Consider the following 17704-nt stretch of genomic DNA (forward strand, 5'->3'; position numbering starts at 1 on the left):
ACCAGGTACAAACCCGATACGTACCCTTTATATACCAGGTACAAACCTGGTACGTACCCTTTATATACCAGGTACAAACCCGATACGTACCCTTTATATACCAGGTACAAACCCGATACGTACCCTTTATATACCAGGTACAAACCTGGTACGTACCCTTTATATACCAGGTACAAACCTGGTACGTACCCTTTACATACCAGGTACAAACCCGATGGGTACCCTTTTCTTACCAGGTATAAGAACAATACATACACTTTACATACCAGGTGCAAACCTGGTACGTACCCATTACATACCAGGAACGAATCCAGTATGTACACTTTACATTACAGGTAATACACACACACCTTGTATACTCGAGCTGCATCATACACTGTATAGCTACCGAAACTATTAAGAGCTTGATAAATTGTTCTGAAAATAACAGTTTTGTACCGTCTTCTATTTTTGTGTCCTGTTAGGAGTTTTATAACTAGTTATTAACTTAAAAGATCTGACTCCTGTTCTGCTTGTTTTTAATTGAATCTATACAGCAAATTCTTTATACTTTTACTTAATTTGTGGCTTTTTTCTCATAAATATTTGATCGTTTTAACCTTATTTATTTTTTTATTTTTTTCTTCTTTCGGCTGCTCCCTTATTGTTTTAACCTTGTTGAGCTTGATAATTTGATTTAAGCAGCTTAAATACTGAAGATGTGGAAACTGATTTCATCAGTTCACTGTCTGGAGACTTGTTTTCACAGCATTACCAGTTCTGGTGATCAGTCGGTCACATAAAAACATGTGTTTATCTGACAGTTAAAACAGTTTTTTTTACAGGGTTTTGGTGATTTATACAATAAAAAGGTGATAACGGAGCAGATGTAGCCTCTAAAAGTAAAGCTGAGCTTTGAGAGCGGCTCTGCGCTGCAGTCTGTTGGCGAACAGAGGGCAGCTGCTAACTCAGCCTGAAGGGCATAAAAATGCTGAAGGAGCCGGGATTAATAAGCAGCATCTGCACGTCTCAGCAGCTTCCAACACACATACAACCACACGCAATCATCACGAGCAAATAAAAACACATCGTTATCCATGCTGCAAACACACACTTTGCATATGGAGAAACAAACACACACCACCTCAAACATTTTGGGTAATTAGCAACTACAGCTTACAACAACAGAAAGAATGCTGAGTGCTGTAAGACTTTAAATCGTCAGTAGATGCTGAAACCATAGCTAAAAGCTAGAATTAGCATACAGATAGACAAGTTAAAATGAACAAAATGGCATTTGAAGGCTGAAATTTACACAAATGTAGCTGAAAACTACAAAATTGTAAGACTGTAAGTAAAAATCAAAACTAAAGTTAGCAAAATATTAGCAAAAAGCTACAATTAGCATAACCTTATCGTTAGGCTGACATTAGCAAAACACTTGCTAAAAGTAAACATTTTCAGTTTGCAAAACTGTAGCTAAAATGAGCAAAACAATAGCTATGACAGAGTCAGACTCTTAACTTGAAGACTATTTGTGAGCTTTAATTTGAAACTCAAGAGTAAAACCAAATCCTTTTGGTCCTTTTCTGTGTTTCGGTCTTTAAATATTACATTTAAAGTTTTTATCAAACCTTTCTCAACTGAAAGTTATAATCATGAAAATATTAGTCAAACTACAAAAGATTTAAAAAGAAAACAACGACAAACCTGAGTATTATGCCAGGCCATTGGTTGCTATGGTAACTCCCGCTACATCTGGGGTCAAAGTGGGAGGGGCTGCAGCACTCCAGGCAGACAGTCTCAGGTACACGGTCGCTGTGTGAAGACTATTTTTTTTACATTTCTTTATCAATTTTGTTTATGTTGTACAATGTGCTGCCGCTGAAAATAATAACAGAAAATTATTGATTGAGCTTCATATTTTGAAGATTTACCATGTGGGTTTTTCCAAAAGTATCAAAACAGTAGCAAAACCAAATATTACACAAACAGAAGTTCCAAATGTTAATATTAGAGAAAAAGCAGTCAAAGTGCAAAGAAAGACGTCACAAAATCGGAAGACCATTTGATCAAGAAAATCTGTATGCATGCAAGTAGAAATATAAAAATATACAAAGAATGTAGGACTGGATGAAGACTTGTCTGTGGTTCTGGACTGGATTAGTTTAGGTTTCTGTCCACACACAACCAGCAGGACACAAATCAACCATTCAGTGATGCCGTAAGGTGAAAATAAAATGTTTTCCTATGTGGTTTGTACCCTGTCAGGTGAAGAAGACCTGGGGGGCGACTCTGACCACCCTGCAGGACATGACGGTGCTGGATGACTGCGACGTGTCCCAGAGCTTCACCCACAGCCCGTCCTCCGAGTCGGTCAAGTCCAGCGTGTCGGACGGCTACTTGAACAAGCCGAGCCTGGCCAAGAGGCGAGCCAACCAGCAGGAGACGGAGCTCTTCTACTTCACCGTGAGGAAACGTTCACGCTCTGAAGGGAGAACGTCAGCAAAGTCCCAGAACCAATTAAAGACCGTCTCTGTGCAGGCCGGGTCTCGGTTCTTGTCATAATGCTGCTTTTGGGGCTCTGTTGTCTGCTCCTGTTTTACATCCCTTTTCTGAAATGTGGATGTTAGATGTCATATTTGTGAACTATGGTAATTTGTTGGGATAGTTGTTACCTAGGAAAACATATAAAACAGAAGTCGTTTTTGAAGATATGCCTCTAAGATTTAAAACTACCTTAATGCATGTCATTTGTTAGGAAAGTTTATATTAATACAGCTGTATCTCTACAAACAGGGGGGGGTTTGTATCAGGTTTAATTTACACGTTTTTCTCGGCAGTGGCAGAAGTAACTATAAATTTCCTTCAGGGTCAGTAAATCAGCCTTTTCTTGTCGGTTTTTCAATCCTCAGAAGTTCCGCGAGTATCTAGAGGGAAATAATCTCATTTCCAAACTCCAGGCCAAACATGACATTTTAAAGAAAGCCTTGGCTGAAGGTAAAACTGACAGAAACACGCTCGTATTTCATAATATATGCTGCGATACAGACATTATTCTGCATTCATGTCTTTTTTTATTCCTTCTGGCAGGATATAAATCTGAACTGCTGACGACCAGGTGAGGCATTCTGTCATTTCACAATAGACATTTACTCTTTACTATAATAATACGTCTTGTTTCTCCTCTGACCACTTCATTTTGAACTCTGTGAGACTGAGACACTCTTTTTGTTCTTTTTCTGCTCATCACAGTCGTGGGCGGAAGAACTCCCATAGCAAGCACCAGGTACAGTTTCACCTCAGTCGGGCTACGGGTGGGAAGGATCGATTTCATTTGTGGCAATACTGTTTTTCAGAATAAAGTTAAAGAATAAATTTTGGAGCCAGTGGAACTGAACAGAGAAGAAATATGTGATCAAGTTCTAGTAGAATGATAATTTAGATCACACTGTAGAATCTAAGACCAAAAAAATAGAGTAAAGAAATAATTTACATGTATGAAATGTTCATTTGAAGGTTAAATGTGAGGCTTTCTGTCTGGGAACTATAGCCATTTACACTTTGAAGGTGTTGGTCTACAGCAGATCTGCGTAGATATCAAGTTTGTTCACTGGTCTCCATTTTCACGCTGCCAGGTGGAATACACAACAAAGACAGAATTATACACAAGCCCTGTGTTCGTTACCTACATGGGGGAGGATATCCATAAATATAACTAAGAGTAAAAACAGCTCTGTCCACTGTGAATAATATTTATATATTTTCAGGTTGTACCATCCAAAATATGCAAATGATGACTAAATGCAAGGTCTGGTTTGTTGACAGCAAGACTGTGGTTCAGATATACAGCAGGGTGTCATCAGCATAGAGACTGACATACTTTATATTTACCAGGCTCAGTTTTCATATCGCCCTAATTTAACAAGCTGAACACACAATAAAAACAGAGGTTTATCTTGTACATACTGCTGTAGCCAATTGAAGATATAGATGCCTGTAAACACAAACAGTATTTTTCGGTCTATAGGGTGCACTTAAAATCCTTTTTTTCTCAAAAATCAACAGTGAGCCTTATAACCCAGTGCACCTTCATGTTTTAATTCTGGTTGTGCTTACTGACCTCGAACCGATTTTATGTGGTACAGGTAGGCCTGTCGCAATAAACAATAAATCTATTAATCTCTTGATAAATGAAAATTATCTACCTCATTTTCATTTATCAGCTTTATCGTTTCTTCGTGTCTCTCTTTCTACTGAAGACACTGGATGACAAAAGGCTCAACTCCGGTGCTCTTCACTGACCCCTCCCTTTCTCTTTTCTGTTTAAAATCTGTTTAAAGATCCAAAATCACGTTTTTGGATCGTTAAAAGCAGCTAAGCTAACAGGCCGACCTTGTGAAAAAAAAAACTGTCTTGTCGAAGCTCCAAAATTCACGGTTGAAACCCGTGCCTTCGTCTAAAAGGTTGTTTTTCTCTGCAAAAAGAAGATGAGAACCTGTTTACTGATTTTTTTTAATTAAAAGCTTTGTGTGAAAAATGCTATGCCAAAGAGCTCAAACTACACCAAGCGTCTGCCATTTTGAGAACCGAAAAACAGGAAGGAGAGACAGCCCATGTCACGTCAAGGGGCCTCCCTCTCATGTTTCTTAAAGAAACACGCTGCTCGCTCCCTCACTATCCATCCTTCAGTTCCATCCAGTGGTCAAAAAATGTACTACACATAAAAATTAACCAACATTTCTTCTTAAATTTGACATTACTAATTATTGTCAAATTTCAAACAATATTATCATTTATCGCAATAATTTCTGAGTCAATTAATCGCCCAGCAAAATTTGTTATCGTAACAGGCCTAGCTGCACGTCGCTAAAAAATCTGTCAAAATGAACTTGTTTCGCTTAATGCGCCTTACAGTCTGAAAAATACGTGTCTTCTTCACACTTATTTGATGTTTTAATGAAAAAGATCAAAAGTATTTCACAACACAGTTTAAGTATGTGCTGGGATTTTGTTTACAGGATTCAACTAAAGCTATACCGTTGCTAGTGGAGAGCTGCATCCGCTACATCAACCTGCACGGTAAGTTTTCTCTTCCAACACTGAGGAACAAGAAACTAACAGGTAGTAAAATAAACTAGAACATTTCTGAAGAAAATATGAAGAGTGTCAATACAGCTAGTCCACAATTTTCTTTATTATAAAGCCCAATAGTAATGTGGAACTTCCTTTTTTTAAAAAAATAATAATTAATTTTAAAAAAGCTAATAAAATGTCAAATTGATGTAAAAAATTTTTTTTATGTTTATTAGGTGTACTCTCTGCACTTCTGGAGAAATTAATAAAAATTCCTAAGCACTGAAAGGCACACTGGGTGAAAGAGGACATAAATGTCTACATTTTAAAGTTTAAACAGTATAAGAAGGGTAAATATTGTGTTGACTAAATACTAAATTTAACATTTTGTAGTAAAATCTCTAAAAATAAATATACAGTAGTCCCTCACTACTTTGTGGTTCCTTTATCGCGAACTCGCTCTATCGCAGTTTTTCAAAATAAGAGTGGACATAACACACAATTGGCTGATTGATGGATGAGCCGCACGACCGCATGGACTTATTTAAAACAAAATTTCAATTATTTAGCACCTTTGTGCAGCCTTTACTGCAGGATAAACTTCCTGCTGCAGCTGATCAGCTGATCTCCATGCAGAGCGGAGAAGTGGGCGTGGCCAAAAATGCTTGCAGGTGGCAGAAAGCAGAGGCGGCAGGGAGCTGAAATCATGACATTCTGTGCTCTTAGAGCATTTAGAGTTTAGAAACATTGTTTAGAATATATAAAAATACTAAAATAAACTACTAAGTACTTGTACTACTATTCCTACTTAGCGATTTTTCACTTACCACGGGACTTCAGGGTACGGATTCCCCGCGATAAACGAGGGACTACTGTACAACATAAAATCAAAGAATGCAAAACACCCGTTCATTCATATAAAAATTACCTGTTTAAGCTTTAAATTACATTTTATGTTTTGTTGCGTCTGATTGGGGGGGGGGGGGGGGGGTTTGCAGTTAATTTATTATTATAGTTTTTCAAGCTGAAACATAAGCAGGTTATCCCGTAAGTTTTTAATCTGGAGGTTGCTTCTCCAACTCCTGCTTGCTGTTCTCCACAGGTCTGCAGCATCAAGGGATTTTCCGGGTGTCAGGGTCACAGGTGGAAGTCAACGACATCAAGAACTCCTTTGAGAGAGGTGAGGGGTGAACGGAAAAGGTCACGTGACTGTTAGTTGAAGTGTCGGGTGAGGATTCCTTTTCTGTGTCGTGTCCAGGCAACGACCCGCTGATTGACGAGGAAAGCAACCACGACATCAACTCTGTGGCTGGAGTGCTAAAGCTGTACTTCAGGGGTTTGCAGAACCCTCTGTTCCCAAAGGACAGGTTCAATGACCTCATCTCCTGCGTCCGTGAGTAGTCTGGTGTCCGCCCACACTCATTCAGCTCCTTCAGTTCATTTGTAACACCGGCTGAGCCTCATAACGACCACCTCATGCACGTTTCTTGCTGCAGGGATTGAAAACCTGTACGAGAGAGCGCAGTGCATCCGTAAGATCCTGCTGGGCGTGCCGAGGGCGACGCTGGTGGTGACCCGCTACCTGTTCGCCTTCCTCAACCAGTGAGTATCCCACTCACACAAAACCAGTCCCTCTCATCGAATACCAACAGCCGCTTCCCCTCGTTTTAAATCTGATGGTGTGAGAGGGGGTACGCCACTCGACGCGAGAGAAGTGTGCACTTGTGAGAGATAATAAAACCGAGCTCATTTTGCTTCTGCAGCCTCTCAAATAAATATAGAATGAAATCACAGCGAGGGAAGGAGAGACAGCAAGTGTGATGTGCAGGTGTGATGTAGCGCCGCGTTAATCGCCGCGTGCATTCGCAGATATGAAACGATTTCAGCTGTGGTGTTATTAAACTTCATCACCGAGCTGAATACTTTTCATTTCCTGCAGTATTTCAGCTTAAAAACAGGTTTAGCTGTTTGTCTGCGCCTCAAAGTGTCTGCTAGCAAAATATTTCATAAACCAGGACGTATTTTATTAAAACTCTCAAAGCAATCGTTGAGTAAACATTTAGAACTGATTAAATTTTAGATCCAGTCCAATCCAAGATGGCTGCCACCATCATAGAAACAGAAATGTTGATACTCGACTAATTTTACAGACATTGAGCAGAATTCGATTTGTGGTAGCTGAGGGATTATACACTAACCTGACACTTTATTAGCACTTGTTGGTACCGAACGGACCCCCTTAATTCTTGGTGACAAATATTCAATAAGTTATTGGAAACATTCTCAGAGACTTGGGTCCATTTGGACACGACTGCATCGTTTGTCAGCTGCACATCCGCCACATCCCAAAGGTGCTGACTGGTCTGAGATCTGGTGACGATGGAGGTTATGAGTCCAGTGAGATGTTTCTTCAGTCACGTATCATCCGGTGCATCCGCTTTGAAAGTTATCAGCCATTAAATGGCCCATTATTAGTTGTTATCATCCCCATATGTAGCGTTTCAGACTGCCCCTCCTGTACCTCCTAGTGGGTTCTTAGCGCTGATAATAGGCTCACGTGGTTGGGTTCAGAGTAAAGGGTCTAGGGGTTATGTTTAGGGTCTGGGTTAGGTTTAGGAAAAGGGTTACATAAAGCTGACAACAACAAAAACACTTCCCGTTTCAGCGATACAAACGTAACTTTAAAACTGCTAGGAGGTAGGAGGGACAATAAGGTCCATTTAATGGGCTGATGACATCCGAAGCCGCCGTCCGGTTTCTGTGAGCTCGTGTGAGCTGTAGCCTCAGGTTCCTGTTCTCAACTGGCAGGAGTGGTCTTCTGCTGCTGGAGACCATCAGTTTCAAGGTTGTCGTGCGTTCAGAGACGGTCCTCGGCAGCCTTTGGTTGGAACTAAACTACTGTCGTCTTTCTTTCATCTCCACCCAGTCTGCCATCAGATATTAATCACCCAGACTGGTCATTTTTCTCTTTTGGACCAGTTTTTGTAAACTCTGAGGCTCGATTTAGACTTCAGCAATCCGTCTTCACTCAAATGCACGAGTCTCTGTGGCTCAACACCCGTTTGTATTGACGAACAGTTGCAGTGAGTGTATGTTCTCTCTGGTCTGGACATCCCTAACCTTTAAATTACCTTTTTCTCGTAAGTCAACTGACATCTTCTCAGAAGTTCTCACATCGTGTGTCCCCCCCCCACTCCCCGTCAGTTTGTCGCAGTACAGCGACGAGAACATGATGGACGCCGGGAACCTGGCCATCGTGTTCGGCCCCACCCTTCTGCCAACGCCTGACACCCTGGATCAGGTGGCCTGTCAGGCGCACGTCAACGAGGTGATAAAAACCGTCATCCTGCAACACGACAACATCTTCCCCGACACCAAGGAGCTCCCCGGCCCAGTTTACGAGAAGTGCATGACTGGTGACCAGTACTGGTGAGAATCGTAAAGCGCCGTTACGTTTTGTTCAGATTAATCTCCAAATTCTTAATATTTTTTAGTTTAGCAGCTTGAGGCGTGTCTATTTTAGTAATTTATACTAAAATGTAAAATAACACCCAGAATGCACTGAGCAGTCTGTCAGATTTTAAACCAGAATGTCCGCTCCTCGTTTTCCGGAGTAATTTTTGACATCTTGTTGGAGCTGTAATCATCCTCAGATTCTGAGGAGCAGTTCTGTCTCCTGCTGCGCCGTCCTCCCTTTGTTCCCACAGTGAATGGACGGTTTGTCACTCCTTCCATGCCTGATCCTCTCCTCCTCCTCCTCTTCCTGCAGCGAGAGTCCGTTCAGCGAGCCGGGAGCGCTGGAGGAGGCCGAACCCGACGCCGGCACCGAGACCCAGACCAGCGACGAGGGTACGCCTGACCTGTGACCTTCACACAATCGCCCACACTCGCCATCCCTCTCTGTCTCCTGGTGGAGAGGGGTTGCCACGGCAACAGCAGCCATGGAGACGACACATTCCCCCCACCCTTCCCTGCTCCCCTCATCTCCATCCCATAAGATAGTAGACTCTCTGCTCTCCTCTTCTCACCTTCTCCTCCCTCCGGCTCCCCGCAGACGGCGAAGGCGTGGAGGCGGTGGCCCGGTTCGACTACGTGGGCCGGTCGGGCCGCGAGCTCTCCTTTAAGAAGGGCGCATCGCTGCAGCTGTTCCAGCGCGCGTCACATGACTGGTGGGAGGGCCGGCACAACGGGAGCCTCGGCCTGGTGCCTCATCAGTACATCGTGGTGAAGGACAGGCGAGTTCACAGTCCCAGATGGTTTGTACACCTCAGACACGAGAACGTCTGAAAACTTTCTTTCTCTTCCGATCACGCCACCGTCTCATAACAGCCGAATGGAATAACTGCACATATTAGATGCTTCTGCTTCAGCTGATTCTAGATGAACTTGTTGGTTTAAAATCTTCAATAGTACATCAGTTTTTATATTTTATTAAATTGTTTTTTTTAGATAGTTGTAAAACATATGGTGTGTTTTCTAAAAATAAATTTAAATTCAAATTTAACACCTTCCTTTAGAGACTTGGTTCAATTTCAGCTAAATAATTTCATTTTTAATTTTCAGTTAAATGTTACATTAAGATTTATGTACATTTATAAAAGGTTAAGTTGGCAATTTAAAAGTTTATTTAATATTTATTTATGATTTGGGGAGTAAAGTAACACGATTGTGTGAAAATATACAAATTTAATTATTAATAAAAAATAAAAAATATTTTGTATATATCAATACAACAAAGGGAATAATTACAAAATATCATTATTTTACTAAACTAATATTGAATTCAATAATTACTATTTTTTTACAGAATTATTTTTGTTCACCAGATAACATTTTACAAAATGTAATAAAAAAAATTTTTTCAAATAACTTGTTTCTAAATGTATAGGAAACCAAGATTTTATACATTTTTATCTGTATTTTTACAATAAATTGATTAAAACAACCAAATATTTAAACAAATAATTATATTTTTAATGACATTTAATTTTCAATGTTGCCATTTTTATTTATTCTCGTTTGTGTTAATTTGTAAAATGCTTTAAAATTGAATTTTCACAAAATTACAGAATATTTTGTTTGTAGTGAAGCAAACGAGAAGTTTTGCACACGTTGTTTGTATATTTTCAGTTTATCTAAATCTGTAATTTATATAAATGTTTTCAGATTTAATTTTCTGTCGGGACTTCTGAAAAGATAATTTGGTGAAATCTGAACACAAAATAAAACCAAGTGGCACAAAACGTGACTAAATTTAAGTTGAATGTTTTTAATGAGTATTTTGAACCAGACTGATGTGTTTATGTATTATTTTCCAGACTTGTCTTTCCTGATTCATCTTCAACAGAAATGTTATTTTTTACATTACACAAATAGTAATTAGCCCGTCTGATTAACGAGCTGCTTAGATCAATTTCAGTGGTTTTGTTTCGAACCGGATCAACCCACCCGGTTGATTAACAGACTAATTGGGCTCTGGGAGTCTATGGCTGAAGCACTTATTGATCACTTAATTGATGATTGGTGTCGGTCCAGCAGAGATTTGTCCTGACGGAGTCTCTGCTCCTTGTCTCCAGGGTCGACGCCATGTCAGACTCGCTCAGCCAGAAGGCCGACAGCGATGGAGGGAGCAGCAGCACCGAAGACAAGAGGTCCCGGAGCGAGCTGAGCTCCCCGACAGACATCAGGCCGCCGGAGAACTTCAACAGGTCTGTCAGCTGCGTGGGATTTTAAAGCAACTTATTCTCTCACCCCTAAAAATATCTGAGGACCTCATCGTGCTGCTTTCACCTCTGGTTCTCACGTGACTCCAAACAGCTTCTCACTGCTGCTCACAGTCCGTCCTCACCGTAAAAGAAACCAGAAATAAGGCGGAAGTTACAGACTCTAAGATAATAGCTGTAAAATACAAAGTTTTTCAATGTTCTGGATTTTAATTTTTGTATATATGCATCACCTATGGCCATAAATTCTGGGTGGTGATCGAAAAAAGGAAAGCATGAATCCAGGTGGTACAAATGAGTTTCCTTTGCAGGGTTGCTGGACTCTCCTTCAGAGATAGGATGAGAAGTTCAGTTCTCCGGGAGAGACTCGGAGTAGACCCACAGCTCCTCCACATCCAGAGGATCCAGCTTAGGTGGTTCAGACCTCTGGTAAAGATGCTCCCTGGATACCTCCTTAGGGAGGTGCTCTAGGCATGTCCAACTAGGAGAAGACCCTGGGGAAGACCCAGGACACGCTGGAGAGACTGTCTTTTGGTGGATCTGGGAATGCCTTATAGTTCACTCCCAGAAGAGCTGGAAGTGGTGGCTGTGGAAAGAGATGTTTGGACCTCCCTGATCAAACTGCTGCCCCAAAGACCAGAATCCAGAACAAGATGATGGATGGATCGTCTATAAATACCCACTAAATATGCACCATTTACTACCAAAAGTCCACCGCATAATTTTTAATTAGTCAGTAGTTATGCTTTGTTGCCAAAAAATACAAGTTGTCAGTTTACGTTCAAACACTGATGAGTTCGCTTCGGACAATCTCTGTGAGTGACGGACATCTATTGGATTTTTCCTCTTCACAGGTTGCCACAATGAATCATCCTCCATCTCACTCTGTCCTCAGCCTCCTTGATGCAATCCCACCTCAACCATTAAGCTATCTGTCACTCTTACCACACATCTCACCACTGTCCTGCTGTCCTCATACATGTCCTGTGCCAGTCTAGCATGTCCTACTGTCCTCAAACATCCATATATTCTCATACAGTCTCTGTCCTCATTTATTCCACAACTCTCTCCCAGATCTTCATCGTGTGGCTCATCAACTTAATTCCTCTGAAGTTGCTACAACTCTGTACATCACCCTTGTTCTTAAAAATGGCCACCAGCACACTTCTTCTCCATTCCTCAGGCATTTTCTCACCCTCAAATATGCCATTGAATATTTGAGTCAAAAACATCACTGTCATCTCTCCAAGACATTTCCAAACCTCCACTGGTATGTCATCAGGTCCTACTACCTTCCCCATCATCATTGTTTTCAGAGATTTCCGAACTGCACCCTCATTAATCTTTCCCACTTCCTGATCCACAGTTTCTATGACCTCTAATCTTCTTTCTCTTTCATTCTCTTCATTTATTAGCTCCTCAAAGTACTCCTTCCATCTTCCCATCACAGGTCTCTCTTGTAAATGAGTCCTCGAGGCTCAATGGGATTTACCTGCCTAAATAAAGGTTGAATGAATCACGCTCTCCTCACTTGTTAGAACATTACCATTCATATCTTTAATAAGCCTAACCTGTTGCACATCCTTTCCAGCCTGATCCCTCTGTCTTGCCAATCGGTACAAGTCCTTCTCACCCTCTTTAGTGTCCAGTCTGCCATACAACTCTTCATATGCCTTCTGCTTTACCTTAGCTAGCACCTTCTTTGCTTTACGTCACATCTCCTTTTATTACTGTCTCCTCTCTTCAGTCTTCTCACTGTCATATTTCTTCTTGGCTAACCTCTTTCTTTGAACAGCTTCCTGCACTTCAGTATTCCACCACCAGGTTTCCTTATCATCCATTCTCTGTTCTGATGACACACCAAGTATCTTCCTACCTGTCTCTCTAATTACTGTTGCTGTAGTAGTCCAGTCATTTGGAAGCTCTTTCTTACCACCCAGGGCCTTTAACAGCTCCTCTCTGAATTTCTCACAAGATTCTTCCTCCTTCATCTTCCACCATTTGGTCTTCTTCTCTGATTGTACTTTTTTTTCTCTTCTTCACAACAACAGTCATTCTACACACAACCATCTGATGCTGTCTGGCCACACTCTCCCCTGCCACAACCTTACAGTCTCCAATCTCCCTCAGGTTTCCTCTTCTACACAGAATGTAGTCGACCTGTGTACTGCTTCCTCCACTGTTATAGGTCACTCTATGCTCCTCCCCCTTTTGGAAATAGGTATTGACTACAGCCATTTCCATTCGCTTGGCAAAATCCACCACCATATGTCCTTCCTGGTTTCTTTCCTTGACACCAAACCTACCCATCACTTCCTCGTCCTCTGTTTCCTTCACCAACATCTCCATTCAGGTCTGCTCCGATCACCACTCTCTCCTCCCTGGGAATATTCTATCACTTCATCCAGATCTTTCCAAAATGTATCTTTCTCCTCCATATCACATCCAACCTGTGGAGCATAACCACTGACAACATTTAGCATCATACCTTCTACTTGTAACTTCAGGCACATCAACCTATCCGACACTCTTTTCACCTCTACTACATTCTTGGCCAACTCCTCCTTCAGGACCACCCCTACTCCATTTCTCTTTCTATCCACACCATGGTAAAACAGTTTGAACCCTGCTCCAATGCTGCGAGCCTTGCTGCCCTTCCACTTGGTCTCTGAAACATAAAACATCTACCTTCTCCGCATCATGTCAGCCAGCTCTCTACCTTTGCCTGTCATTGTCCCCACATTAGAGTTGCCACCCTCAGTCATACATTTTTTACTTTCCTCTTCTCCCTTTGTCTCCTGACACGTTTCCCTCCTTGTGGTCTTCAACTAAAAGTAGCACAATTTCCGATGGTACCGTTTGTCAACAGCACCAGTGGTGGTCGTTGTTAACTCGGACCTCTGCTGATCCAGTATAGTGGCGCTTTGATGAACTCGCATATTATTTTTGAAGGCAGAAGTGTTTTATGTCGGATGCCGTTCCTGACAAAACCCTCAGCATTTACCTGGTCTTGGGACCAGCACAAGAGATACACTGATTTTTGCTCCCTAGTGGCTGGTTTCTGTGAGCGACAGACATTGAGTCGGTAAAATAATCCCCGGATGTAAACAGTCAAAGAATGATGGAATCAGAGACACCAGGTCGAAAGAATTAAGGTGGTTCTTCTGAAAGGAAATGGTGACTAAAAGCTGTAAGGAGTAGTCAACAGAAGCAGAATCGTTTTGGTTGGAGAGAACTGAGCAACAAATTACATGCCCTCACTCTTCCATCCTGTGTTGCTGCAATAAACAGCTACAGGTTTTTTCTTTTTTTCCAACACAGTCCATTTTCTGTAAAAAAAAAAAAAATCTCAGAAAACTACATAGGCTCGCACTCAGGTGGTCCTTTCCAGAATGAAACTGTAGCCCACCAGACTACGCACACCGTTCACCCTTTGTTACTCTTGGAATATACTGGTGGATTAGTATGTAGACAAGTTGTGGGGTAACTCTGGTCGTACTTTCTGTTGACAGTCACCGGAGGAAGCGAACCGATGGTCTCTTCCGCCGTCCTCTTTGCCGTTCCAACGACAACCATGGCAACGGGGGGTTGATGGAGCGAAGTTCTCCGCCAGTGACGGGCCACTTCAGTCCGAGGGATCTGCTGCTGGGGCGGAGTCAAGGCATGACCCCACCCCTTGACAGCCCAGAGCGCCGCCGTCGCTCTGCTGCTGTAACCATGACAGTGAGCCGCCATGACTCGCTGCGGAGGCCAGAGGACACACCCATCCGGCGCTCGAGCAGCGGACAGCATGTATTCGGAGAAGCCCTTCGGTCCAGAACGGTGGACGCAGACTCCTTGACGCAGGTACACAATAGTTACTTATCTCTGCAAAATAATTTCAATACAGTAATGCAGATTTTATAGTATCTCAAAATATTTTGTGTATCGTGACAAAGCCCAGATTACAAATTGTTCATAAATTTGGACGCTTGAGCATCAAAATTTATGCGGTGCGAGGTTCGGCTACTAAAAGTCAGAGCACACCACTTCCAGTTGATATGCTGATGGTGTATTTGGTTGGACTTCCTGTGTGTAGGACATTGAGGAGACGGTGACTGTGGCCCTGGGGGAGCTCAGGCAGCTTGAGCGGCAGGGCTGCCGGCCGGCCCCCGATGTGGTTCTGGACACCCTGGACCAGATGAAGAACGGTCCTGTCACGGCCAGCTCCTCTGAGTCTCCCAGCCCCCACAGCACGCCCAGCACTCCAGGAACACCCGGAACCCCAGGAACGCCAGGGACTCCTGGAACTCCCTGTACACCTGGCACCCCAAGCCCCTTAAGTCCTCTGAGTCCAATCAGTCCCCTCCCAGGACCTCCAACTGGGCCTCCCAGACCGGCCAACCTGTCCCCAGATGCCCTGGGCTCCTTCAAGCCTGTGGCAGCTGCTCGCATCGGGGCCCCGCTGCGACCTCCAGCCCTGAGGCCTAAACCTGTGGTGCCACCCAAAAGCAGCACCCCACCTCTGCCCCCACCAGTGGACAAATCCTGCACCATGTGAGCCAAACCAGGCCGAAAACAGGTCAAATCAGGCCTACCCGGGCCAAAACAGGGCCAGAAGAGGAGATCAGGGTACAGTTTAACAAGTCTAATCAAATGGAAGGTAGAAAAGGGTAGAACAGAGGAAAAAAGGCTTTTAATGTAGTAATAAATTATAATCTATGACATGACCTATGATATATTTCCGTGTTGTCAGGTTGGTGTGTTCTCTTGGTGTGTAGGAGTTTACGTTCTCCATGTATTGAAGCATTAATCAAAAAGTTAGCTAAAAGAACTGATGTTAACCAGCTACGGGACGGAGTAAGCCGAGCTTATGCCAAACTGGGAATTGTAGTCCATCTCCAGTTTTAAAAAAATAAATGAAAATAAAGTAGATTCAGTGTTGTGTCACAAAGACACGGACTGGCTGCTGCATCTGCGACTCGATCGGGACACGATGGTTTAACAACGTTTCTGTAATTTTTTTATTTATTTTTTCACTCAGCTGCTAACTTTCACTCCTGAGGTGCATTGAAAACCCAACATCCAGCTATTTAATGAATGTTTTTTTAGCCTTTTAATGACTGTTCAGCCATCTTATTGAATGTTGGGTGGAGCAGCTGCGATGGCGGCTCGCTTCACTTATTTTACCGCCTTCTTAGTTTTTTTTTTTTTTAGAACCTGGACCTGAACAGGAGGAGAGAGCTCTTTCTGAGTTTGTTCTCGTTTGTTTGAGTGTGTCTGTGTGTGCTCTGCTGCCCTCGTCGTGTTCCCCGGTAAGCACTAGATTAGATAATTCATGCCTGCCTTGAGTGCCACAACCTGGGGAAACTATACGAGTGCTAAAAGCATGCAACTTCCTGTGTGTGAATGTGTGTGAGACAAACAGTCACGGGAAAAAGAACGTCCACTCTATTTTAGTTTTCGGGTTTTACATATTAGGACAAAACGGTAGGATTTTACCAGGATCTAAAGTTATTCCAATCTGCCCTCAAAAGAACAAAAACAACACCAGAGTGGAAAGAAATCAACAATGAATAAAAAGCCTACAGTTGCTGCACAACATTTTGGGCAGGGTCTAAGGTCGTCTCGAACAATTTGCAGTCCATTGATCTGCAGAGAGAAATTGTTGGAAACAGAAGACAGCTGCCAATCTTTCCAGGAGTGGACATCCCAGTAAATTCACCATGAAGCAACACCCAGCGAACGAAGCTCCATATCAGATTACAGGTCCCTGCTACCAGGTCAAAGGTCATAGGCTTGTTCTGGAAACAACATTGCAGCACAACTTAGGTTTGGACGGCTTCATCTGAAGGAACTACAGGACTTCTGGGACAAAAACCAGACCAAAGACACAAGACGTCCACCCAGAATGCACTGCAGCCAAACAGCACAATCACCTCATCTGACAGCTGAAGCTTGGACCAAACTGGGTCCAACAGGTCAATGGTCCCCAAAACAGAAGATAATCTACAACAGAACTGCTCAGAAAGAAAAGAATCAAGGTACTGCAACAATCCAGTCAAAGTCCAGAACCTGAACCTGACAGAAATGCTGTGAGAGCTGAGCAGAAACCTTAATGACCTGAAGCATTGCTGGAAAGAATGGGCTAAAATTCATCCAAAGCCTCGTGAGAGACTGATACGGTCTTTTAGAAACCACAGCTCAGAGTTCTTGCTGCTAAAGGATGTTCTACGAGCTGCTGGATCAGTTTTTATAACTTTAGAACCTGGTAAAGACCACATAGGTTTTATTTCGTCCTAAACCCAAGAACTGAAAGTGGGTGGTTTTTCTTTTGCTCCCGACGGTAATTGTTCATCTGCTCGTTACACTTAAGTCACTAGTTAACCTTAACTTTCCAATAAGCTAACAGGGTGGGGCTGTGTGTGCAAACGCCCAAAAATCCACTTGAACAGCACATTGAATGTGGAGCGTTACAGTGAAACGCTGAGACGAGCTGTGTGTGTGTGCGCGCGTTGAGTTTTGTTACCTATTTAGGACCTATTTTGGTATATTCACCTACCTTGTCAGGACCGATAGACCTTATTCGGACCAAAGCCTGGTCCCAATATGACAGAACTTCATTTTAGGGTTAGAGTTTAGGACTAGGTTTAGACATGGACTACAGAAATTAAGGTCAATGCAATGTCCTAATAAGGATAACAATACCAACTTGTGTGTATGTGTACTTGGTTTTGTTACCTTTATAGAAACTTTTCTGGTATTTTCACCTACCTTTTCAGGACCAGTAGTCCTTGTGGGGACCAAAGCCTGGTCCTGATATACTGGAATGTCATTTCTGATTAGGGTTTAGGTTTAGAGTTAGGGTAAGGGTTAGGGCTAGGCATGGCAAGGACTAGAGTAAGGCATGTACTGGTACTGGTTAGGGCTAGGGTAAGGCATGTACT

General features: G+C 42.5%; 1 protein-coding gene across 1 annotated transcript in view; it reads left to right on the forward strand.

Annotated features, from left to right (window-relative positions):
- The window catches only part of LOC119428226 (SLIT-ROBO Rho GTPase-activating protein 1), a 40280-nt gene extending 24536 nt beyond the window's left edge, over positions 1 to 15744 (forward strand). The window contains exons 10-23 of the mRNA XM_037695875.1: positions 2251 to 2448; positions 2895 to 2979; positions 3073 to 3100; positions 3235 to 3268; positions 5001 to 5061; positions 6158 to 6235; positions 6314 to 6448; positions 6552 to 6657; positions 8260 to 8484; positions 8825 to 8904; positions 9110 to 9311; positions 10632 to 10763; positions 14291 to 14624; positions 14857 to 15744. Coding sequence (XP_037551803.1) covers positions 2251 to 2448; positions 2895 to 2979; positions 3073 to 3100; positions 3235 to 3268; positions 5001 to 5061; positions 6158 to 6235; positions 6314 to 6448; positions 6552 to 6657; positions 8260 to 8484; positions 8825 to 8904; positions 9110 to 9311; positions 10632 to 10763; positions 14291 to 14624; positions 14857 to 15318 — 2160 coding nt within the window. The 3' untranslated portion in view covers positions 15319 to 15744. The remainder of the gene's footprint in view (positions 1 to 2250; positions 2449 to 2894; positions 2980 to 3072; positions 3101 to 3234; positions 3269 to 5000; positions 5062 to 6157; positions 6236 to 6313; positions 6449 to 6551; positions 6658 to 8259; positions 8485 to 8824; positions 8905 to 9109; positions 9312 to 10631; positions 10764 to 14290; positions 14625 to 14856) is intronic.
- Positions 15745 to 17704: the final 1960 nt, after the last annotated feature.

This window comes from Nematolebias whitei, chromosome 22, assembly GCF_014905685.2.
Source record: "Nematolebias whitei isolate Nwh7 chromosome 22, NemWhi1, whole genome shotgun sequence".
In the NCBI taxonomy this organism is placed as follows: domain Eukaryota; kingdom Metazoa; phylum Chordata; class Actinopteri; order Cyprinodontiformes; family Rivulidae; genus Nematolebias; species Nematolebias whitei.